Below are 27142 nucleotides of genomic sequence, written 5' to 3' on the forward strand. Positions count from 1 at the left end.
CTCTCCAAGGATATCAGGGACAAGATTGTAGACCTACACAAGGCTGGAATGGGCTACAAGACCATTGCCAAGCAGCTTGGTGAGAAGGTGACAACAGTTATTCGCAAATGGAAGAAACCCAAAAGAACTGTCAATCTTCCTCGGCCTGGGGCTCCATGCAAGATCTCACCTCGTGGAGTTGCAATGATCATGAGATCGGTGAGGAATCAGCCCAGAACTACACAGGAGGATCTTGTCAATGATCTCAAGGCAGCTGGGTCCATAGTCACCAAGAAAACAATTGGTAACACACTACGCCGTGAAGGACTGAAATCCTGCAGCGCCCGCAAGGTCCCCCTGCTATAAGAAAGCACATATACATGTCCGTCTGAAGTTTGCCAATGAACATCTGAATGATTCAGAGGACAACTGGGTGAAAGTGTTGTGGTCAGATGAGACCAAAATGGAGCTCTTTGGCATCAACTCAACTCGCTGTGTTTGGAGGAGGAGCAATGCTGCCTATGACCCCAAGAACACCATCCCCACCGTCAAACATGGAGGTGGAAACATTATGCTTTGGGGGTGTTGTTCTGCTAAGGGGACAGGAAAACTTCACCGCATCAAAGGGACGATAGACGGGGCCATGTACCGTCAAATCTTGGGTGAGAACGTCCTTCCCTCAGCCAGGACATTGAAAATGGTTCGTGGATGGGTATTCCAGCATGACAATGACCCCAAACACACGGCCAAGGCAACAAAGGAGTGGCTCAAGAAGAAGCACATTAAGGTCCTGGAGTGGCCTAGCCAGTCTCCAGATCTTAATCCCATAGAAAATCTGGAGGGAGCTGAAGGTTCGAGTTGCCAAACGTCAGCCTCGAAACCTTAATGACTTGGAGAAGATCTGCAAAGGGGAGTGGGACAAAATCCCTCCTGAGATGTGTGCCAACCTGGTGGCCAACTACAAGAAACGTCTGACCTCTGTGATTGCCAACAAGGGTTTTGCCACCAAGTACTAAGTCATGTTTTGCAGAGGTGTCAAATACTTATTTCCCTCATTAAAATGCAAATCAATTTATAACATTTTTGACATGCGTTTTTCTGGATTTTTGTTGTTGTTATTCTGTCTCTCACTGTTCAAATAAACCTACCATTAAAATTATAGACCGAACATTTCTTTGTCAGTGTGCAAACATACAAAATCAGCAGGGGATCAAATACTTTTTTCCCTCACTGTATAGCCCTCTTTAAAAGAACCCATATCAGTCCTCTTTAAAGTAAACCCTAGGGTAAATAAAAGCGAAATAACTTTGTTCTCTTTGCATTCACACTGCCCTTGCCTTTGAATGAGGACTCAAACCTCTTGCTGGTTTATTTCACCTCTATTGAGGTCTCAGTCCTCTTTGCAATCACATTGCCATGATTCATGAGAACTGAGACCATTTACAGATGTGCATTTTGGGTATTCAAATCAAATAACGTCTTAAAATGAAGCACATTAATCCACTTTACAAGGGGTGTAAGAGCCTAACTGGCAAACATACGCAGTGCGTGAGCTTCAAGTTTGGGGAAGATCCTTTAGATTTGCACATAGAAAAAGATGGCAGCGCCTGCGAATTAAAAGCAGGGACAGGAACAAGCTAAACACAAAATGTGCCTGCACCAACTGAGGAAGAAACAAGGTTGAAGAAGGTTTTTGATGAACCAAAACCAAAAACTGTACAGACGTGATGCTGCTAGCAACACTGGCAGTCCAGAATGCATGTTTGCCTCCCTAGTATGACACTCACAACATGAATACGCCTTAAGAGGAATATTTGTCTCGCTTAGAACGCACAACAACAAGCCGACTAGGTAAATTGATCAACTATTCTACTATGGGGTTGTCTGGTTTTTCTAGTCATTAATAGTTTTGCTTGCAGAGGAAAAGTACATGTGGACTGTTCTTGCAGCTTCAAAGCGCACCTGGCAGAAATATTGTTTTGGGCGTGGTGGAAATAACTGCAACGGAGACACTGTTGTGTACCCACATGTTATTCCTAACAATGGAGTCATTATATTCAGCTATGTAAAATGATGTCCAGTAGCTAGTGTACAGCAGGATGAATGAACTTGTTAGATCACAGCCACATTATGTCCATACTCCATCTATTATTTAATAACCTGGTGTTAACTCCCTCATATCAATCAAATACATATCAGGCACTTTATGAAAAGGTGAAGAAAAACAATTAGCTACTGGTGGACTATGGTGTTACTTAGCTAGAGGTAGGCTGGACAATAAGAACGAGTCAGAATTCACCCAAGGTTGAAAAATAGCAAAAGAACGTTGGCTAGCTGGAACACTAGCGCAAGCCTATAGCATATGAATGGAGTCAAACGTTCACAGAGCCTGTGTCACGACTTCAGCCGAAGTCGGTCCCTCTCCTTGTTCGGGCGGTGTTCGGCGGTCTACGTCACCGACCTTCTAGCCATCGCTGATCCATTTTTCATTTTCCATTGTTATTGTCTTGTCTTCCATCACACCTGGTTCCACAATCCCATGAATTACATGTTGTGTATTTATCCCTCTGTTTCCCCTCATTTCCTTGTCAGTGATTGATTGTTGTATGTATTGGTGCAAGTTATGTTCAGGTGTGCGACGGGTTTTGCACCCTCTTATTTTATTTGGTATATTTTGGTTTTCTGAGTTTTTGTATATTCATTAAACTGCTCCGTTTATACCAAGTTCACTCTCCTGCGCCGGACTTCCCTGCCACCAGCACGCACCCTTTAAAGCCTGTTTTGACTGGAGTGAAGCTTAGAATTCCATTTAGCCTAAATGGCACCAAAAAGGTATCCCTTTTTATTTTACCACTACATTCTGTTCTTAGGACGAAACTGAAAAATAACAACTTGTGTAGAAAGTCAACATCAGCACCTCGATGGTGCCAAGTGTGCTTATGTCTGCATAACGAGGAAGTAGGAATGGCAACTTCTGACCATTTCTGGTCTAGCGTTTGATGACAACGTAATACACTGCCCAGGCTTACATAATTAGAAAGAGGAGATTCTCATGATTAAAATGGTGTCCGACTCGAAAAAAATCTAAATGTACACATTGCGAGATATTTGACGATTTATACCAGCATGCCTCGCCATAGGCAAACAATGAGTGGAGCGCAGTGTTCTAAGGGCAAAAGGTAATTTGTGGCTAGTGTTTGATGAGAATGGAATACACTGCCCAGACTTACATAATTAGAAAGAGGAGATTCTCATGATTTAAAATGGTGTCCAATTTAAAACAAAATCTAAATATACACATTGTGAGATATTTGCCGAAATAGATAGACATACCTATATTTCCTTAAAGGGAACAACGGGACGACGTCAGGAGTAATTTTTTGTTGTTTATATTTTATCTACAAACAACGTGGGCAGGTCTCATTGCCAATAATAGCAAAGCAGGCATTGTGACGTAGAACAATAAGCTGGGAATAGAATGTTCGGAAGGCGAGTTAGTGCCACAGTGCTCAATAAAACTAATAGGAGCTGGCAGGGTGAAAAATGCCCTAAAATAAGGGCCCCTTTTATCGTGATTACTTCAAAACTACAGCAAGTAGCTGGGACATATGGTAATATTATGAAACTGGGCTCCACGGTGGATGCAATGAACTAGTTTTTATCCGAAAAAAAACATTGTTAAAAATGTGAGGTGTCCAGCCTACCTGAGGCGCGACTGTCCGCTTTTCGTCTTACAGACAAACCTTGCTTGCTAGCAAGCAATTACATTGCTAGCTTACTTTAGCAAGTAGATTCCACTCACCTCAAGGTATAGTATAGCTAATTAATGTATGCTTATGTATGAAGTTAAAGCTGGGTTTCCCATGTCGCTCGGTGCTTACTGTTCAAGCTGGCTAGCAAGCTAAACAGACAACTCAGAAGCACATCTGTTTAATGTCATGCACCCAAGAAGACTCAACCAATCACACGATACAACACTGGATTGGCCAACGGTCATGGCTAGAAGGGATACAGCTTGTCAAATGAACGTCTTAAGGTTCCTTTTTTCATTTTAGCTCACTCTAACCCTAACCCTTTACCTAACAATAACCTAATTCTCCTAACCTGCAACATTAATTATCCTTACCTGCTGCATAGGTTCTCCTAACCTGCTACGAAAAGTCTAATCTAACAAAAGCAGTATGCTATCTAGTCCACATCCTGGCCATGTGCAAGCATTTGTTAGTTCGTCCATCACTGCAGTGAAAATGACTAATGTAAGGTTTCTAGACACACACCGGCCTCTAAGCCCGACCCCCACCAACCTGAAATCCAATCGAGAAAAAAGAGACTCAAAGGTGCCAAGACTTGAGAGAGAGCAACTTGAGAAATTAAGAGTGAAAAGTAGACAAATCCTATGGCGAGGCATGCTGGTATAAATTTGATGCTTTCACATTTATTTTCTTACACATTTGAACCATGTTTCTTGGCTTGCAGTTGTATATTTTTTCATTGACTTTTTTATGTTCTGCTCACGGGACAAGCTCTTCTATCTCGACTAAGTTTCGTCGTGGGACACATCCTCTGCCCTCTCGACTATGTGTTCGCTTCACCTTGCTCGACAGCGGTATCATGCGCGCAATGGACTTTAATGGCTGATTTGACGCGATACGTCCCCAGAACACATATTCCCCATGGAGGCATCGGTTCGATCCCCATTCCACCACTCACTTTCTCTGCTATTTCTCTCTCATCTGCCCCCCCCATCTACATTTATAAAATATGTGTGTCATTGGTATTTGCAGGCCAGTTTGACTGGAACAGCAAACAGCAGCAGATTGGGAAGAGACAGCTGTTCAGGTACTCCCCTGTCTGTCTCCAGCTCTCTCTTACACCCCAAAGAGTCAACTAGGGAGCAGGAAGATAGACAACAGCATCTGCCACAGACAGACTCCCAGACTCATAAGGACAGACAGAGACAGAGGCACAGACACAGACACAAAATAAAGTAGCACAGAAAGGTAATAGATTTTAAGTGATGATCCAGTGTCAGTAATGCCCTTTATAACGCCAACCTTTCACATGGACAGAGTTAATTAGGAGTGCAGAAGTTGATGACAGCATCCCAAATGGCACCCTATTCCCTATATTGTGAGCCCATAGGGCTCTGGTAAAATGTAGTGCACTAAATAGGGAATAGGCAGACATTTGGGATGCATAAATATCTTATGTGAGGCTACTCTTTGTAGTAAGATGGGTTATTAGAGGATAACGCATGATGGCAGTGTGTGTATGTGACATGACCCCACACACACACACACACACACATTCACATTCCTTCACACTCTTCACATACGTTGCGGCTACTCTCTGTTTATTACCTCTGCATAGTCACTATACCCCTAGCTACATGTACATATTACCTCAACTACCTCGACTAACCCGTACCCCTACACATTGACTCGAAACGGGTACCCCCTGTATATAGCCTCATTATTGTTGTTTTACTGTGTTACTATTTATCCTTCAGTTTATTAAACACATTTTTCAAACACATTGGTTAAGGGCGCATAAGAAAGCATTTCACGGTAAGGTCTACTCTTGTTGTATTCGGCACATGTGACAAATCAAATTTGACTTGGTGTCTATTTCTGACTGTCATCAACACACAGGGTTCTGCCAGCTTTCAGCGCTGTATACTCAGTCACATCAAACACCATTTAATATATACACAACGCACACGCATGTACAGACATTCCTAAGACACACAAACATGCACACACACACGCACGGGATTGTTTCGAGGCACAGATCTGGGGAAGGGTACTAATACATTTCTGCTGCATTGAATGCCCCCAAGAACACAGTGGCCTACATCATTCTTGAATGGAAGAAGTTTGGAACCAACAAGACTCTTCCTAGAGTTGGCCGCCTGGGAAAACTGAGCATGTTTTTCAGCGGCGGGGACTAGGAGACTAGTTCGGATCGAAGGAAAGATGAACAGAGCAAAGTACAGAGAGATTCTTGATGAAAACCTACTCCAGAGCGGTCAGGACCTCAGACTGGGACAAAGGTTCACCTTCCAACAGGACAACGACCATAAGCATACAGCCAAGACAACGTAGGAGTGGCTTTGGGACAAGTCTCTGAATGTCCTTGAGGGGCCCAGCCAGAGCCCAGACTTGAACCTGATCGAACATCTCTGGAGAGACCTGAAATTAGCTGTGCAGTGATGCTCCTCATCCAACCTGACAGAGCTTGAGAGGATCTGCAGAGAACAATGGGAGAAACTCCCCAAATACAGGTTTGCCAAGTTTGTAGCATCATACCGAAGAAGACTCTGTAATCGCTGCCAAAGGTGCTTCAACAAATTACTGAGTAAAGGGTCTGAATACATATGTAAATGTGATATTTCCGTTTTTATTTTTAATACATTTTGCAAACATTTCTAAAAACCTGTTTTTTGCTTTGATATTATGGGGTATTGTGTGTAGACTGATGACGAAAACAAACTATTTAATCAGTTTTAGAATAAGGCTGTAATGTAACAAAATGTGGAAAAAATTAAGGGGTCTGAATACTTTCCGAATGCACTGTAGCTGACTAACTGACGTCCATTCAAGTTAAGGGGTCAAAAACAGTTAGCTGAATGAACTAGAGTGTAAGAAATTCACTACAGAAGTCTTGCATGCACTTAAGGGATGTCAGTAAAGTCTCATCGAATCCAAACTATGTAGTAAACCTCGAAATGGTCCGTTCGTGTTTAAAAAAAATCGAATTACTGTAGATGTTGCTTTAATAGTCTCCATTAAAGAAATACAGTCAGACTATAATGAATATGATACGGAGATATTTACAGTGAGACAGACTTGGATGAACAAACTGTACCGCTAGGAAGCAGAGGCAGAGAAACAAAATACAAGGAGTTCTGAACAGCCACGGTTAAAGAAAGGGGGCTTTTTGAAAGGCTTTACGTTCACTAACTAAACAGTCTCTGTAACCGGAGGACCAGGCATGTCCTTGGTGTTTATTTTCCTAACTTCACACCAGCCATTAATAAACTGACGCGGCTTTCCACCTTTGGCTAGCAACGTTGAGATGCAAATCCAGACAAGATGCCCAAACAATCCACTACCCGCAAAATGACCTCCGTTGCACACGCTACATAAGAGCCAGAGTAGCGACACTCTCACGCAACAAACTGGCTTCCAGGAAAAGTTCTAAGGAAACAAAATAGGAAGCCTAACATTACGCCCTTTGGAATTTGGTCTAAAAACAAAACTCTCCAAGATTCCAGAACTCTCCTCAATTGTTCAGAGAGGAGAGTGAGAAAGAACAAGATCATTATTGCTGAATCTGTACAGCATGCAGATTCAAGAAAATGTAGGCTAAGTATGTTTGCAGTACGTGTCTGTGTTGGGAATACTTTAAAGGACTTACCACGTCGGACTCCTCACTGCCAGAGAGATACATATCTGTCCTAACCGGCTCTGCTGTTTCTCTGCTCTCCTCTGCCCAGCTCGGGAAGAAAAACTCATCAACTGCTGCCCATCTCCTCCCAGTCCCGGCACAGACAGACAAACTCTTACTTACTACTCCTTGTCTCCTTTCAGTAAAACCCACTGAAACTACATAGAGGAGAGGCCTCTTGCTCTTCCTCTTTCAAACTGCAGTGAAGTGAACCACAGAGATTTGGGAGTTTCAGCCCTTGTATGACCCAGTCCTGTCCTGTCTTTCTGGGAGAACACTCCTTCGGTGCTCTGTGACCGTTCTCCAGTCCCCGAAAACAAGCCCCCGCCCCTTGAAACCCTCCACACACACACACACACACACACACACACACACACACACACACACACACACACACACACACACACACACACACACAGCTAGGAAGTAAGAACTCTGGCCAACAAGGCAGGCCTGAAAATTCCAGAATGCAACAAAAGCAGCTGCAATAGCTTTTAATGTGTGTGTGTGTGTGTGGGGGTTCAGGGGCGGGGGCTTACACTTTTAGGAGAGGAAGGGTAAAGACTTAACCTAATGTACGTAGAGGCCCAACACATGTTCCTGAAACCAAACTTCAGGAAATAATTATCTTTACTATGTTGAAAATGTGCCATTTACCAGAGGCTTGATCAATTTAGAGAAGGACACAAAAAGGGGCGAATGTACTTTGAACATGTTTCAATCATCAAGATAATGAAATGTATGATGGTTCTCAAAGAATTTGAGGAAATATTTTTATAATATATAGCCTATCTTGCTTTCTTTCATCATAGTTAAAACATAGTTAAAACATAGTTCTAACAACCACCAACTGAGTACAAAATGTTCCTAACATACATGTAGCCTAAACCAGGCAGAGATCCTATTGTTCTATTTAATAATTGTTCTATTTCAGTTTATATTTAATTATCAAATTAAAGCTTATTTGTTTTATAAACAGATTTGCAGATATTAAAGCAGGTGCAGGAAAAAATAATGTTTTACATTTGATTTAACAAGTCATAAATTCTTATTTTACAATGACCCCAGCCAAACCCTCCTCTATCCCGGACGATGCTGGGCCAATTGTGCGCTGCCCTATAGGACTCCTGGTCACGGCTGGTTGTGATACAGCCTGGGATCGATCCAAGGTCTGTAGTGACGCCTCTAGCACTGAGATGCAGTGACTTAGAATGCTGTGCAACTCGGGAGCCCCTGAAATAAGTGAAATACTTGTTTCTAGCTCCAGCGATGCAGTAAAAGTCTAACATTACAATACTAGTACACAAATACCTATGAAATATTTAGCAAGAATCACAAGAGTGGGTGATATTGTAGTCAGTAAACAATATTGTATTCAGTCAATAGCTGACAATCAAATTAGGTGATTGGCAGTCAGTGTCCCAGCGAGAAAATCTGTCATGCTAATGATTTTCATTGGTGGCCATGAAGCCTTTAGTTAGTTTTCAGTCTATAGTTTGGGCATTCCTTTGGTATTTTTCCTATTTATGTTTTGTCACCATCTGAACAACTATTAAACTGCTTGAACTGGCCCGATCAAGAGGTCAAGAAGGAGCTGGCCCTGGACCTTCGGTAAGGTAGCTGTCTCCTGGGTACATGTACATTCAAAACCTGGTCGCATATGCTTACTTCTCACATGTATGCACAGATCATATCAGGTTACAGACCGTGTAGCTAGACCTAAAAAAAAAAAAATCAATAAAAGTGTGACACCAGATGAGCAAATCCCATGATACACCACTCCTCCTCAGCTTCCTGGCATGGCCCAGATGTTTGAAAGCCATGGAGAGAACCACGTGTTTGGTGGGTAAATCCTACGAGATTATGTGACCCCGTTTGGTGTGCTTTAACCCCTTTACAAGGATTCTAATCCAGAGTGGGTGCTGGGCACGTGGATCAGTGTTAGAGACTGTTGCCTTGTCAGGACAGTGATCCATGACCACCACCTAAGCCCCTTTTTGAGCCAGGAAAAACCCTGAGGTACTCTACAGAACAGACCTTATAACCTGGTTATATATCTGGCATAACACTTCCTGTTATACCCGATGTAAGATATTGGATATTGTCTCCAATCGCTGGTGCACACTAACACAAAGGTCTGCTCACATCGACTAGACACTGTTCCCCAGACTTAGGCCCTGTATCAAAAACATCTATCTTAAAACAGTGCCATACCTCAACATATCGCCCTAGTTATCTCATGGTCAAAGGCCCACAAGCAGAACTAATAGTAATCTGGGGTGAGCGAGGGTGAATCTGCTGCTGGAGAGGAGAGCAGGGCCATGGCTAATTAGGCTCCATCTGCCCTCAGGTGGACCAGGATGTGTGTCCCCCAAAATGGCACACTATTCCCTATGTAGTGCACTACTTTATGGGCTCTGGTAAAAGTAGTACACTCACTATAAAGACAATAGGGTGCCATTTGGGATGTAGTAAAAGGTCTGTTCACACATAGTGTGAAGACAGTAGATTGGAGGTGTGATCTGGGAGGTGAGTCCTCACTCTTAGCCATATTTGATTTATTTTACCTTTATTTAACTAGGCAAGTCAGTTAAGAACAAATTCTTATTTTCAATGACGGCCTAGGAACAGTGGGTTAACTGCCTTGTTCAGGGGCAGAACGACAGATTTTTACCATGTCAGCTCGGAGGATTCGATTTTGCAACCTTCCGGTTACTAGTCCAACGCCCTGACCACTAGGCTACCTAATTCCTGTTGTTGGAGTGAATGACTGCTTTATTCTCATACTCATCTCATGTAACATCTGTAGCATTACAACACTCCGATAATTTACCCCAAATTCCCAGGTGTTCCAGAAGAATCCCAGTTGGAAGATTCTAGGAAGAATTTCCCTACCCTAAACATCTGAGAGTCTGTAACATGTATCTTATTTGGGATTACATTTGCCTTAGTGCCTTTCATGTGATGGAGAAAGAATTCTGATCATTCTGTACATTCTCTTTTGTTATTAGAAAAAAATGTATGTGAGTCATTCTTGGGTTTTTATTAGGAGGATGTGGGTGAGCTCTCTGCGATTGACTAACTAGTGAGCTGTGTGTGTGTGTGTGTTCGTGCGTGCGTGACAGATATCAATAATTTGTGTGGGTGGAGCCAAACTTTGAATAGATCAATTGCCCACTCGCATTACATGCATACAGCGAGGTCTCTCCACAACAGCTCATGAAAGAAAAAAGCAGACACTTTTATCCAGGTGGGTGCATACATTATAGTATGGGTTGCCCCACACCGCTCATGGTGAATATTTACAAAATATGAACTCTCATGAACAAACTGGCATAACGTGATCCTGTAAAGTACATGTAAAATAGATGGAGACTGGTCCCAGTTAGCCTACATCTGCATCAATACCGAGGCTGTGTCCGAAATGGCAGCCTATTCCCTATACAGTTCATTACTTTTGACCAGGGCATTAGGGTATAGGGAATAGGGTACCATTTGGGACAGATCCTGAGAGAGTAGGTGACTGACTGGGAGGTGTGGTAAGTGGAAAACACACATTCCCACTCAGATTACGGCTGCTCTCATTGGGTAAAATAATGATGTGGACGGGTGGCAGTGCCCTGTGGCATTCCTCTACATGGCTGCCATTCCATCCAAAAATAAACTACCCCTGTCCGTGTAATTGTGTTCATTATTATCTAAAAAGCTAAACTGATCCTAGATCAGAACTCCTACTCTGTGACGATTTGTGAATACGGACCCTGAACATACAAAATCAAATCTATCTTGTTTAACCACCCAAACAAGTTCAAAGAGCTCTAATTGACCAATTGCACAATGATGTAATAAATCATAATGAACTATTTGTTTTCTTCCATTGTAAATCTGTACACTCCCAGTAAATGAGAGTGGGCCTTTTTACAACGTCAACAATACCGATAGTGTCATTCTAATGGGCTAGAAGAGGCCTCTATTAGATTATTGGAGAGTTTGCGCTAATCTCTAGCACTTCTTCCTAGGTGGGTTCATCTTGCCAACACTCTTATTATACAAATTAAATGCTCCAAGATTACACTCTGTGCAATAAAGCTAGCAAGGGACGGAGAGAGAGGGGAGGGACACAGTACAGGCAGGTTGGCCACCAGGCAGATAGTAAGAACTGTGCACTATGCACTATGCCTATCTGTATGGAATGCTGTATCTCGCAATATCTTGGCTTGCAATGTCTCGCAACTTCAGTAAAGCAGGGCCTATCATCAATGAATAGGCTAGGATATTCTACACGCAACACACAGATTTTTTTTAACATAAAGGATCCAAGCTTTGTTTAATAACTTCTTTAGGATAGGGGGCAGTATTTTCACGTACGGATGAAAAGCGTGCCTAAAGTAAACTGCCTGTTTCTCAGGCCCAGAAGCTAGGATATGCATAAAATTGGTGGATTTAGATAGAAACACTCTAAAGTTTCTAAAACTGTTAAAATTATGTCTGTGCGTATAACAGAACTGAAATGTCAGGCGAAACCCCGAGGACAAACCATCCCCCCCAAAAAATAATTTCAGCTTACCACTATTTTCAATGGCTTGAACTCTAATTATAAGCCCAAGTCCTCCCAAATTGCAGTTCCTAAGACTTCCACTAGATGTCAATCGACTTTAGAAAGAGTTTCAGGCTGGTTTTTAGAAAAATGACCCGGAAATTGTAGTTTTTCTAGGTGGCTCCCATTTTGGCTTTAGTGATTCCAAGCGTGTGGAGGAAAGCGCGTTCTTTGTTAATCTCAGGGAAAGACAATAATGATTCTCCGTCTTAAATTTGATCGCTTATTTGCGTATTAGGATACCTAAGGAATGATTATAAATGTTGTTTGACTTGTTTGGAAAAGTTTATTAGTAACATTTGGGATTCATTTTGTATGCATTTTGATAGAGGGAAACTGAGTGGATTATTGACTGATGCGCGCCAGATAAACTGAGTTTTTATGGATATAAAAAGGACATTATCGAACAAAAATACCTTTTGTGATGTTTATGGGACATTTTGGAGTGCCAACAGAAGAAGATCTTCAAAGGTAAGGCATGAATTATATCGTTATTTCTGAGTTTTGTGTCGCGCCTGGTGGGTTGAAATATGATTGTCATGTGTTTGTTTGATGGGGTGCTGTCCTCAGATAATCGCATTTTATGCTTTCGCCGTAAAGCCTTTTTGAAATTGTTAACCCGCGCTGCCATCAAACCAAGGCACGCTGCCTGCTAATTATCTATAGGCTATGTTTAAACTTGTCAATTTCAAATTATATTCTTCAGTAACACGTTTTATTTTCTAACAAAAGTTTGAATTGAGGTGTGTTCCGCCTCCTCATTAATTCATATAAGAAGTAGCCCATTTCACTGTTACGGAAAATTTATGTTTGAAACTTTACTGAGCTGGAGAAACCTATATCTTTAACACGAGCCCAAGCACTTCCCCAATGTTTCCCCAGATCAAGTATGAATACATTGCGCATCTCTAGGCAGAACAGGCCTTGCACGATATTTTCCCCCTGGCATTGTTGTTTTCCTAACAAATAATAACTGTGTACCTACTTCCTATCACAGTAAGAGCTTAATTTTCTCTATTTCATGTTGTCATTTCTACTGTAGCATACCGTATGCATGTATGGAGCATAAAGTATTTACCGTTTTATTGACGTTTTCAAGTACTGGTGACAAATCATGCAGGGAGATTCTTGCATAGATAGTAATGGACACATATGATGTGTGTAAGATACTTTTTTAAAGGTTGTACTGATTATGATGAGCAAATTCTAAGCTATTTGCCATCTATGAGTGGCGCCATGTTTGTGGACTTCATACAATGCAATCTGGTTGTCACGTAAGTGTCTGTCAGACCAAGGATGTTATTACAAAAAAAGAGGTGAAGCGATAGTTCACTCGACTGATTTATGGTGCTTTCAAGACAACTGGGAACTCTGAAAAATTATCTTGTGATCAGTGATCTTCAGGTCGGAAAGTCTGAGCTCTAGAAAGAGGCCCGAGTTCCGGATTTGGAAGTCCGAGTTGGATGACCTCTCAAAACTATTTTTCCAAAGTTGTTTTGAACGCGGCATCAGTTTGTTACTATGGTATCGCAGGGTTGCTAGCTCAGACCCTCCCTTCCCAGGGGTTTTATTTAGTTTATACACTTCTCCTGTATTTGCACCCCATTTATTGATAAATCCCCCATCATAGTAATATTTCCCTCCACGATACCTTCACCCATTTCTACCCCCCATGGACTTGAAAACCCCCCACAAATGAAATGAACTTCCTCCCATAAACCCCCCTAAAATGGTTTCCTCCCTGTTTAGCTTTCACGCTATGGTTAGGATAGGTATTTGGGGTGATGATCTGTGAGGTGATAACATTTTATTTGCTTTGTGATTTGTGCTCCAGTTCTGGTATACACTGTAACAAGTGCATCGAAGATTTGTAATATGCTAAAAAGTGGCCAAACTAAGTTCATATTCTTCAGGCAAATGGCGTAGCAATCTTTGACTTTGTTCAATTGCGTCTTACAGTGAATGGCATTCTGGGATTAAAACCTCTTGGTGTTAGGGGGCAGTATTTTCATTTTTGGAGAAAAAAAAACGTTCCCGTTTTAAACAGGATATTTTGTCAGGAAGAGATGCTAGAATATGCATATAATTGACAGCTTTGGATAGAAAACACTCTAACGTTTCCAAAACTGTAAAGATATTGTCTGTGAGTATAACAGAACTGATGTTGCAGGCGAAAGCCTGAGAAAAATCCAATCCAGAAGTGCCCCAGGTTTTGAAAGCGCTGCGTTCCAATGACTCCCTATTCTGCTGTGAATGTACCATCAACGAGCTTCCGCTTTCTACGTATTCCCCAAGGTGTCTACAGCATTGTGACGTAGTTTTACGCATTCCTGTTGAAGAATAGCCGTAGGCGGCCACATTGCGTAAGTGGTCACATGGTGGCTCTGAGAGAGATTCTCGCATAGAATACAGAGGTAGTCATTACTCCAATCGGTCCTAGTGAAAAACGAATTGTCCCGACGGATATATTATCGAATAGATATTAGAAAAACACCTTGAGGATGGATTCTAAACAACGTTTGCCATGTTTCTGTCAATATTATGGAGCTAATTTGGAATATTTTTCTGCGTTGTGGTGACTGCAATTTCCGGGCGATTTCTCAGCCAAACGTGAAGAACAAACTGAGCTATTTCGCCTACAAAAAATAATATTTTGGGAAAAAATGAACTTTGGCTGTCTCCCTGGGAGTCTCGTGAGTGAAAACATCCGAAGTTCATCAAAGGTAAATTAAATTATTTAATTTGATTGCTTTTCTGATTTCCGTGACAAAGTTGCCTGCTGCTAGCAAGGCATAATGCTATGCTAGGCTATGATAAACTTACACAAATGCTTGTCTAGCGTTGGCTGTAAAGCATATTTTGAAAATCTGAGATGACAGGGTGATTAACAAAAGGCTAAGCTGTGTTCCAATATATTTCACTTGTGATTTTCATGAATAGGAATATTTTCTAGGAAGATTTATGTCCGTTGCATTATGCTAATTAGTGTCAGATGATGACAACGGTCCCGTTCACGGGATGGGGTGTCACTACAGGTTAAGGAGTTTTCACTTATCAAACATAAACAAGCATGGCTGCCATCATAACACATTTAGCTGCTGTTAACTGACATCTATCTCTTTTCTAAAATATATTAATTTCTCCTTTGTGCTCACCAGAGATGTGGTACATTGTAAAGAAGTTTAGGTGTCAGGTCGCTAACTTAGGTTTAGTTTTTCTGTCAGCGCAACCTGTAATTTAGACTGGTTTATGGAATGGATTTGACTGTGGATGTGTTCCGTGTGATGCTTGGACGATGAAGTTCATATTTATCTTCTACAATAAAAGGTGAAATTGAGGAATAAAGTTGTGAAGACCTTTATTTCCCATCTGTACAAAACATTAACAACAATGCTTTTTAGATGCGTTTGTTGCATCCTATGTTCTGTTGCTACTGTTCCAATCCCATATATTATCGCATATATTTTATTTTCCGTAAATACTTTCCTAACACTTATTGTTCATAAAACTGCATTGTTGGTTAAGGGCTTGTAAGTAAGCATTTCACTGTAAGGTCTACACCTGTTGTGTTTGGCACATGTGACAAATAAAATTTCATTAGATTTAGATTTAATTAGATTATTAATTTGATCTGAAAAATATACTTGCGATGGTACGCTGAAGGGACCACTTAACAATGATCACAAATAATATTGACAGTTGCCGCAATGACGTCATGAACATATACTGACCAGCTCATGTTATAGACAGAAGCGTGCTACATGGCAGACCAATCCGAACTAGGCATGTCTAGCCCATCCATTATCTCAACCAGGTTCCTAGCTTTTCCCGTGAGTAAACCAACGAAGCTTGTAATTTAACTATTTTATTCGTATTTACAGATGGCATACAAGTTTGTTATTAAGGCACATGAACATTCACATGTTCCAGAAGGCATTTCTGGACAAAAAAAAGACATTTTGATGAAAGAAAAAGTACATTCAAATGGCTCTCCTGTGAAGTAGTGACACGCGACATACACCTAGATTCATGAAATGAGTCACACACAGTATCAGTCAAAATTTTGGACACGCCTACTCATTCAAGAGTTTTCTTTATTTTTACTATTTTCTACATTGTCGAATAAAATGAAGACATCAAAACTATGAAAAAACACATATCACATCATGTGGTAACCAAAAATGTTTTAAACAAATCAAATATATTTTAGATTCTTCAAATCAGCCACCCTTTGCCTTGATGACAGCTTTCCACATTCTTTGCATTCTCTCAACCAGCTTCACCTGGAATGCTTTTCCAACAGTCTTGAAGGAGTTCCCACATATGCTGAGCACTTGTTGGCTGCTTTTCCTTCACTCTGCGGTCTAACTCATCCCAAACCATCTCAATTGTGTTGAGGTTGGGTGATTGTGGAGACCAGGTCATCTGATGCAGCACTCCATCACTTTCCTTCTTGGTCAAATAGCCCTTACACAGCCTGGAGGTGTGTTGGGTCATTGTCCTTTTGAAAAACAAATGATAGTCCCACTAAGCGCAAATCAATATGGGATGGCGTATTGCTGCAGAATGCTCTGGTAGCCATGCTGGTTAAGTGTGCCTTGAATTCTAAATAAATAACGGACAGTGTCACCAGAAAAGCATCCCCTCACCAATACACCTCCTCCTCCATGCTTTATGGTGGGAACCACACATGCGGAGATCATCCGTTCACCTACTGGTTGGAACCAAAAATCTCAAATTTGGTTTCATCAGACCAAAGGACAGATTCCCACAGGTTTAATGGCCATTGCTCATGTTTCTTGGCCCAAGCAAGTCTCTTATTCTTATTGGAGTCCTTCAGTAGTGGTTTCTTTGCAACAATTTGACCATGAAGGCCTGATTCACGCAGTCTCCTCTGAACAGTTGATGTTGAGATGTGTCTGTTACTTAAACTCTGCGAAGCATTTATTTGGGATACAATGTGAGGTGCAGTTAACTCTAGTGAACTTATCCTCTGCAGCAGAGGTAACTCTGGGTCTTCCTTTCCTGTGGCGGTCATCATGAGAGCTAGTTTCATCATAGTGCTTGAAGGTTTTTGCGACTGATCTTGAAGAAACTTTAAAAGTTCTTGAAATGTTCCATATTGACTGACCTTCATGTCTTAAAGTAACGATGGACTGTCATTTCTCTTTGCTTATTTGAGCTGTTCTTGCCATAATATGGACTTACAGGCTGACTACACAGCTCGCATCGCGTGCGCGAGAGTTGCAAAATAAATTTTGAAATCTATGTTATTCAATTATTGCACCCACACTGCTCGCGCGCGCCAACGAGCGTCTGCATTACCAAGGGCTAAAATAGAAATCAGTTCTATTTCTGACGCAGATCGCACTGCAAGTCCTGCCTCTCCCATCTCCTCATTGGTTTATAGAAGCAGGTAGCCACATGCCATCTCCTCATTGGTTATACCCACGTGGGTGACTGAAGACGAACGAGGTCAGTGGCTTTAATGCACCTAATTTATGAAAGTTGCCAATCAAAAGTTGCCAATTGACTAGAAATGATTCGGTTGACCGTTTTATGTGTGGATTAATTGGTGGAATTTGTGCATTTCAGGTAAAATAACAACTCAATGTTTATATCCCAGGACAAATTAGCTAGCAACAGCAAGCTAGCTAAAAAGGACAAATTAGCTAGCAAGTGCAAGCTAGCTAGTTAAATTGCCATAAATGTTTAATGCTTTTCGACCTGTCCCCAAATTAATATATTGGTTCAGATTTTGTTTTGATATTTTAACCTGTGTGTCGTGATCGTGTTTGGTGTGGGGGGACAAAATACATTTATCACACTCAACTTGGTAACAAATATCACATGTAGCATGCCAAAGCTCATCATCTGTCCATTCTTACCAAATAGAGCGGGAAAAAGTTTAAAATGTCAAATTACATTTACATTACACATAACATTTTCCAAATCACTTTTGTGTATTGATGCACTGTGCATTCAGCAAGGGCTGTCAAATCAAATCTATTCCCTTTATTAGGCCTTCCGAAAAAGATCTGTGTTACCTCTCGAACAAACACAATGAAGGGGAGGAGAGGAAGAGAAACACGGAGATCACTCCTCCTGCAAGAACATTTGAACTCAACACGCCTGGCAGACTGTGTAAACCACATGTATTATTCTAGTGAATGTCTCGTCTATACATAAACTGGGTTGGGTCCAATTCCAATTATCCTCAATACAATTCAATGAAATTGGTATTTAAGTTTACATTCGCAATTGACTGAATTTAAATATAGAATAGACCCTAACCAGAAAAGCCATACAAAGCTCAATACCTAGGTCCATTATGAGGTCTCAGAAATCTCCAACAATCAGAAAGCAAAGCTTACCCTGACAACCAGGTGTTTGGTTCTTGAAGGCTTTGGTTCTACTGGAGGCTTGTCCAGCATCCCAAGGGAAATCAGAATCATGAGCACGGATAGGAGAGTTCCCCAATGCTTAAATGACTAGAGACTAGGCTACTTACACTGCCTAAGCACAAGCACAGACTAGCCCAGTCGATAGACTGCTATGCAGATCACTGCACCAGTGTGGCAGTGACTCTGTGCTGAACTGAACACAGAGTCACTTTACGCTTACTGAACACATCAACACATCGGCTGTCCCACATGGACTCGTAGGAAAAACTCTTCAGCCAGTAAATTAGTTGGGACTGCTGTCCCGATATAATCAGGCATGGGCAGGCAAGCAAACAAACAAACACACACACACATACACACACAGATGCTACCATCAGACAGAAAGACAGACACACTCCTATACTCCTTGTAGTTTGAGGGCAGGTTGCCATGGCACTGCCATCATTAATTAGCTGGATGAGTGGGAGGACTGTCTCTCTTATGCTGCTATGACGTGAAACACACACACTCTCACTCAAAAATGTAAGCACACACACACACACACCAGTGGTGAGCGGGTCAGCTGTTTGTTCAACTGCACCTGCCCGCAATTGCTAATAACCCATCTGCAACCGCCCGACTATATGTGATAAAATGAAAATCTGAGGCTACTCCCAACCTTAACGAGCAAATATAGAAAATGCGAGATAGGACAGTCAATAACTGCATAATGATTTTTTTTTGACAGGGGGTGCAGGATTTTTTGTTGTTGCCTGATTTAGATATGTTTCTTCTGCTTATAATTTACAACATTTTGGAAGGCTATTTGTTAGTCAACTTTTCAATCATTGAGGGCATTATACAGTATGTTGTGCTAGAAAACCAAAACCTCGCACCCTTGACATATTTCTTTTTTCACTTTTTGTTAAGTTACAGCCTTGTTCTAAAATGTATTAAATTATTTTATCCCTCATCAATCTACACACAATACCCCAGGTTTTTAATGACAAAGCAAAAACACATTTTTTTAGAAAATGTTGCAGTCTGAGATCCTGAGCGCTCTGGAGCAGGTTTTCACCAAAGATCTCTCTGTACTTTCCTCTGTTCATCTTTGCTTCTATCCTGACTTAGTCTCCCAGTCCCTGCGCTGAAAAACATCCCCACAGCATGATGCTGCCACCACCATGCTTCACTGTAGGGATGGTGCCAGGTTGCCTCCAGACTTTGCATTCAGTCCAATCTTGGTTTCATCAGACCAGAGAATCTTGTTTCTCATGGTCTGAGAATCCTTTAGGTGCCTTTTGCCAAACTCCAAGCGGGCTGTCATGTTCCTTTTACTGGGGACTGGCCTCCGTCTGGCCACTTTACCATAAAGGGCCTATTGGTGGAGTGCTACAGAGATGGTTGTCCTTCTGGAAGTTTCTCCCATCTCCACAGAAGAACTCTGGAGCTCCGTCAGAGTCACCTCCCTGACCAAGGCCCTTCTCCCCAGATTGCTCAGTTTGACAGTGCAGCCAACTCTAGGAAGAGTCTTGGTGGTTCCCAACTACTTCCATTTAGGAATGATGGAGGCCACTGCGTCCTTAGGGACCTTCCATACTGCAGAAATGTTTTGGTACCCTTTCCCAGATCTGTGCCTCAACACAATCCAGTCTCGGAGCTCTACGGACAATTCCTTCAACCTCATGGCTTGGTTTTTGCTATGACATGTACTGTCAACTGTGGGACCTTATATAGACAGGTATGTGCCTTTCCAAATCATGTCTAATAAATTACATTTACCACAGGTGGACTCCAATCAAGTTGTAGAAACATCTCAAGGATGATCAATGGTCTGAATACTTTTGTAAATAAGAAATGCAAACATTTCTAAAAACCTGTTTTCATTATGTGAATCTGAAATTACTAGTAATCTGGAATTACTATCTGAAAAAGGGGAATTACTATCAGAACCCAAATAAATCAAAGATTCTCCCCAGTCTATAAAGAACTGTACATCTCTTTCTAAAATAATTAAGAACTCCTCCTCTCTTAACAGAACAAGCCACCTCATTGGTAGCCCAAATATCTCTCAATGAACTCAAAAGGGCATTTGATAGCATGAATAAACGCAAATCACCTGGATGGGATAGTATTCCTCCTGAGGTCTATTTAACATTTTGGAATCAATTAATAGATTAATTGGGAATCAACAAACAACTCTGTCGTCACTTCCCATCACACTTCTGTGTTGTCTCCGTGATGGTGTGCTGTTTGTTGCTACTTGGCTACCTGCCAAACGTTTAGCTTTTTACTTTTAATAACGTTGAATCAAACTCTGTATTTAATAAGTTTACCAACGTCTTATTATTTTTCGGATATATCTCTTGACACTTTCACGAAAATAGTCATGGCCTCTAAACCCTCCAGCTGTCTACTGGACCCTATTCCAACTAAACTACTGAAAGAGCTACTTCCTTTGCTTGGCCCTCCTATGTGGAACATAATAAAGGGCTCCACATCCTCTGGATGTGCATCAAACTCACTAAAAGTAGCAGTAATAAAATCTCTCCTGAAAAAGCCGAAACTTGACAAGGAAAATCAAAAAAACTAATCAGCCTATTACGAATCTCTTATTCCTCAAATATTTTTTGGGAAAAAGCTGTTTCTCAGCAACTCACTACCTTCCTGAAGACAAATTATGTATACGAAAAACTCTAGTCTGCTTTTAGACCCCATCATAGTCCTGAGGCCGCACTCATGAAGGTGGTAAATTACCTCCCTGTGCTCCTTTACCTTAGTGCCACTTTCGACACCATCGATCACTACATTGGGCGGCAGATAGCCTAGCGGTTAGAGTGTTGGGCCAGTAACCGAAAGGTTGCTAGATCGAATCCCAGAGGTGACTAGGTAAACCTCTGTTGTTCTGCCCCTGAACAAGGAAGTTAAACCACTGTTCCTAAGCCGTCATTGTAAATTAGAAGTTGTTCTTAACTGACTTGCCTAGTTAAATAAAAAATGCATTATTTTGGAGAGATTGGAACGCGGAGAAGTTCTTGCCTGGTTTATATTTTACCTGTCGGAAAGATATCAGTTAGTCTCTGTGGATGGTTTGTCCTCTGACAAATCAATGGTAAGTTTTGGTGTTCCTCAAATGTTCTGTTGTAGGACCACTATTGTTTTCACTATATTTGCTACCTCTTGGTGATGCCATTCGGAAACACAATTTCAACTTTCACTGCTATGCAGACGACACACAGCTTACCATTTCAATGAAACATGGTGAAGCCCCAAAATTGCTACCCTGGAAGCCTGTGTTTCAGAAATAAGAAAGTGGCCATTGGCAAATATTTTACTTTTAAACTCGGAGAAACCAGAGATGCTAGTTCTAGGTCCCAAGAAACAAAGAGATCTGCTGTCTGATCTGACAATGAACCCCTATGGTTGTACAGTCGTCTCAAATAAAACTGTGAACTCCTCAGGCTTACTCTGGATCATGATCCCTTTTTATTAAAACATTTTGACAATTTTGGTCCAAAAATTACGCAGAAAATCAAATCCATGCTTTTGTCATGTCAATATTAGACTACTGCAATGCTTCTACTCTTCAACTACCTGGATAAGGCACTGAATAAACTTCAACTAGTGCTAAATACGGCTGCTATAATCTTGATTAGAACCCCAAAATTGGATCATTTAACTCCAGCGCTAGTTTCCTGTTAAGGCTAGGGCTGATTTCAAGGTTTTACTGTTAACCTACAAATCTCTCCTATTTTGTGCTGCCATACATACCTACACGTACACTACGGCCACACGGCCCTCCTTATTGTTCCTACAATTTCTAAGCAAACAGCTGGAAGCAGAGCCTTCTCCTATAGAACTACATTTTTATGGAATGGTCTGTCGATCCATGTGAGAGACAAAGACTCGTTCATAACCTTTAAATCTTTAGTGAATACTTATCTGCCAAGGCAGCAGCTACTCTTCCTGGGGTCTGTCAAAATTAAGGCAGTTTTACAATTTTACCACTGATTTCAATGCCTGGCACTTTTATAATAGGGTGAAATCGTCCCCGATTGCAGTTCCTAGGGCTTCCACTAGATGTCAACAGTCTTCAGAAAGAGTTTCAGGCTGGTTTTTGGAAAAATTAGGGAGAGGTTGTAGTTTTTCTAAGTGGCTCCCTATTTGGCTGTAGTGTTTTCAAGCGCATGGCTGAGAGCGCGTTCCTTTTGTTTATCTCCGGTAAAGACAATAACGATTCTCCGTCTTAAATTGTATTATTTATTTGCGTTTTAGGGTACCTAAGGATGATTATAAATGTTGATTGACTTGTTTGGATAAGTTTATTGGTAACTTTTGGGATTCATTTTGTATGCATTTTGACGGAGGGAAACTGATTGGATTATTGACTGAAGCGCCCCAGCTTAAACTGAGTTTTTATGGATATAAAGAAGGAATTTATTGAACAAAAGGACAATTTGTAATGTAACTGAGACCTTTAGGAGTGCCAACAGAAGATCTTCAAAGGTAAGGCATATATAATATCGCTATTTCTGACATTCGTGTCGCAACTCCCTGGTTGAAAATGATTTGTTATGCATTTGTGTGCTGGACACTGTCCACAGATAATCGCATGGTTTGCTTTTGCCGTAAAGCCTTTTTGTAATCTGACACCTTGGCTGGATTAACAAGAAGCTAAGCTTTATTTTGATGTATTGCACTTGTGATTTTATGAAAGTTTAATATTTATAATAATTTAATTTGAATTTGGCGCTCTGCCATTTCACCGGATGTTGGCCAGGTGGGACGCTACCGTCCCACCTATCCCAAATAAGATTTAACAGGGATATAAACAAATTGGTGTACAAAATCTGAGAGAAATACACTTTTTGTGCGTATGGAACATCTCTGGTATTTTTTATTTCAGCTCATGATACATGGGACCAACACTTTACATGTTGCGTTTATATTTTGGTTCAGTATATATACCTATTTTAATATTTTTTACTTTCTTTGCTTTCAGTCTCACGGGGAAGGGGTGGTATTGGGAGTGGTATTTTCTCTGGTAGCTGGAAGGGGGTGGGGTGTCTGAGGGGCAACTGCCGAGCAACCCTAGTTGGGGATGGGAAGTATCAAGCAAAAATAAATGACACAGAAGATGATACATGGCAGTGTGAAACTCTAGACTCTGTAGAAGAGTAACACCCCACATAATACACAACACCCACGAGCGCAATTGCTCCATGTCTATCTGATCCCCTTCTCACTTTGTAATGATTGCTTCTCGGTAAGGAGATTAAAAGCTGCTTGCACCAATCCAGGATTTACAGAGAAAGAAACCATTGCCATCCTTCTTTTTGAAGGACAAATGTGTTTGTCGGTGTTTTGGTTGGCAAAGACACTTTTGATACATTTTGCATAAAAAAAGCATAATAGAGGATTATATAAAATATAATATCAAGTCCAATGGTGATGTTATGGAAATACCCATGAAAAGGCTTTGGTTTAGCTAAAAGGCAATACCCAGTTCTTCGAGCTAAGTAGAAATGGAAAGATGAGCCTACAGCTCATCTTTCAGCCAAAGAGAGGTCTCATTCATACCTGGGTCGTATTCATTAGGCACCAAACGGACAAAAAACGCACTGACACAAGGAGGGACTACATGGATTTGTCCAATAAGAAATGCTAATTTCCCTTTTCTGTTGCAAAAATGTTTTCCATTGCAGTGAGTTTACACACATTCTACCACCACACACACACACACACACACACACGCATACATCCAGGCCAAACTAAACAAAAGCTAGGTACTGGAACACAGACATATGAAACAAAGAAGTGTGTACGAAAGTAAAGTAATGTAGTAGTGTGTAGTAATGTACACCTAACAAAAGAGAAAATAATTACTTATCTCGGTTAGAAATGAATAATCCCACCAACATAGATAGATGCATACAATTCCAAATAGCTGTTGTTATTTTACCTTAGGCTTCTTTGACATGCTCGTTGTCCCAGACTGCCAGAGACACCTGTGTCCCCTCTCTGTTCCAGCGCGGCTGCAATGAATTATGCAAATCCCCTGGATTTGTTCAGAGTACCATGACACATGGGTAAAAGCAGCTGACGCCTTACATAAAAAATACCCAACCTATTTACCCTCAGTCAAATCGGAATTAAACGCTCAAAATGTAACGTTCTGCTGACAAGTGGTTCTCCATTATAACAATCGACCAATCCCAAAACTATGGATGCTCTGCTGTCTGGGCAGTTAGCTTCCATAGTACCAGAGGGGATGAGACGGGGATGGGGTCAGCCACGGTAAGGTCCCTTCTCAGGAGCGTCTCCAACTGGAAATGACATGCCTCATGTTGACGGAGCCCATCTGAGGATCTCTGGGGCAGATGCACACACACACACCGCAGGGCAGGCGCCTCTGTTCAGTGTGCGTGCACACACCCATACACACAAACACACACACACAGAGCTGGGCAGACAGGACAGAGAGAAAGAGAGTGTGTGGAGGGAGAGAGGATCAGCAGTGTAATGGTTTGCTCCAGAGTGTTTTTCTTCAGCTCGCTGGGCATTAGGCTTTAATTTGATATTGTGACATCTGTCGCCTGTGCTGGACGGATACACTATGACCTCAGGCTGACCGCTGGCCTGCACTGAGCTGACTTACTTCACACACACACTTAATATGTTGTGAATTTATTGTAATTTTTTGAAAAATTTCTACCTGCCTTAATTTTGCTGGACACCAGGAAGAGTAGCTGCTGCCTTGTTTGTTAATTTCTCTACCAAAAGCCACCTCCAATGACGTTTTAGAGAATTTGTACGTCCAACCGGCCTCACAACCGCAGACCAAGTGTATAGCGTAGTGTGGGCAAGCGATTTACTGATGTCAGCCTTGTGAACAGACTGCTCCATGGTGGCGGTGGGGTTACGGTATGGACCTAATACACTTATTTTAATTGACTGATAAAACATTTAAATAAACACGAGACATAAGCAATAAGAGATGAAGCTACAGTGCCTTGCGACAGTATTCACCCCTCTTGGCATTTTTCCTATTTTGTTTTCTTACAACCTGGAATTTAAATAGATTTGGGGGGAGGGTTGTATCATTTGATTGACACATCACGCCTACCACTTTGAAGATGCAAAATATTTTTTTATTGTGAAACAAACAAGAAATGAAAAAAAAACAGAAAACTTGAGTGCGCATAACTATTCACCCCCAAAGTCAATATTTTATAGAGCCACCTTTTGCAGCAATTACTGATACACGTCTCTGAGGTATGTCTCTATAAGCTTGGCACATTTAGCCACTGGGATTTTTACCCATTTTTCAAGGCAAAACTGCTCCAGCTCCTTCAAGTAGGATGGGTTCCGCTGGTGTACAGAAATCTTTAAGTCATACCACATATTCTCAATTGGATTAATGTATGGTCTTTGACTAGGCCATTCCAAGACATTAATATGTTTTCCCTTAAACCACTCGAGTGTTGCTTTAGCAGTATGCTTTGGGTCATTGTCCTGCTGGAAGGTGAACCTCCATCCCAGTCTCAAATCTCTGGACGACTGAAACAGGTTTCCCTCAAGAATTTCCCTGTATTTAGCACCATCCATCATTCCTTCAATTCTGACCAGTTTCCCAGGCCCTGCTGATGAACAACATCCCCACAGCATGATGCTGCCACCACCATGCTTCACTGTGATGATTGTGTTCTCTGGGTGATGAGAGGTGTTGGGTTTGCACCAGACATAGCATTTTCCTTGATGGCCAAAAAGCTCAATTTTAGTCTCATCTGACCAGAGTACCTTCTTCCATATGTTTGGGGAGTCTCCCACATGCCTTTTGGAAAACACCAAACATGTTTGCTTATTTTTGTCTTTAAGCAATTACAATTTTCTGTCCACTCTTCCGTAAAGCCCAGCTCTGTGGAGTGTACGGTTTAAAGTGGTCCTATGGACAGATACTCCAATCTCCACTGTGGAGCTTTGCAGCTCCTTCAAGGCTATCTTTGGTCTCTCTGATCTTTGTTGCCTCTCTGATTAATGCCCTCCTTGCCTGGTCCGCGAGTTTTGGTGGGCAGCCCTCTCTTGGCAGGTTTGTTGTGGTGCCATATTCTTTCCATTTTATAATAATGGATTTGATGGTGCTCTGTTGGATGTTCAATAATTTATTTTTAACCCAACCCTGAACTGTACTTCTCCACAAACTTGTCCCTGACCTGTTTGGAGAGCTCCTTGGTCTTCATGGTGCCGCTTGTTTGGTTGTGTATACTGCTGCTCGTTGAACATCTCAATCCAAAATCATGGGCATTAATATGGAGTTGTCCCCCCTTTGCTGCTATAACAGCCTCCACTCTTCTAGGAAGGCTTTCCACTACATGTTGGAACATTGCTGCGGGGACTTGCTTCTATTCAGCAACATAAGCATTAGTGAGGTCGGGCACTGATGTTTGGCGATTAGGCCGGGCTCGCTGTCGGCGTTCCAATTCATCCCAAAGGTGCTCGATGGGGTTGAGGTCAGGGCTCTGTCCAGGCCAGTCAGTGCAAAAAATATCTAAAAAAACAGTTCTCTCTTTGTTATTATGGGATATTGTGTTTAGATTGATGAGGAAAAAACTGTATGCAACAAAATGTAGAAAAGGTCAAGGGGTCTGAATACTTTCCGACTGCACTGTACACACTTTAATACCCACCAAAAGCAAGTCTTAATAACAGTAACGCAGTTGCTAATGGTATGGAT

At 41.5% G+C, this 27142-nt stretch overlaps 1 protein-coding gene across 7 annotated transcripts in view; it reads right to left on the reverse strand.

The window, feature by feature from the left end:
• Nucleotides 1–27142, reverse strand: part of LOC112215649 (voltage-dependent L-type calcium channel subunit beta-2) — a 131608-nt gene that overhangs the window by 59213 nt on the left and 45253 nt on the right. The window contains exon 1 of one of the 7 annotated variants that reach the window (XM_024374858.2): nt 24371–24823. The exons of 5 other annotated variants lie outside the window; for them this stretch is intronic. In XM_024374858.2, coding sequence (XP_024230626.1) covers nt 24371–24388 — 18 coding nt within the window. In that variant the 5' untranslated portion in view covers nt 24389–24823. Of the gene's footprint in view, nt 1–7398; nt 7733–24370; nt 24824–27142 lie in introns of those variants that run through there. One more of the 7 variants, XM_024374857.1, reaches the window with a different exon arrangement.

This window comes from Oncorhynchus tshawytscha, linkage group LG16 (assembly GCF_018296145.1).
Source record: "Oncorhynchus tshawytscha isolate Ot180627B linkage group LG16, Otsh_v2.0, whole genome shotgun sequence".
NCBI classification, from domain to species: Eukaryota; Metazoa; Chordata; class Actinopteri; order Salmoniformes; family Salmonidae; genus Oncorhynchus; species Oncorhynchus tshawytscha.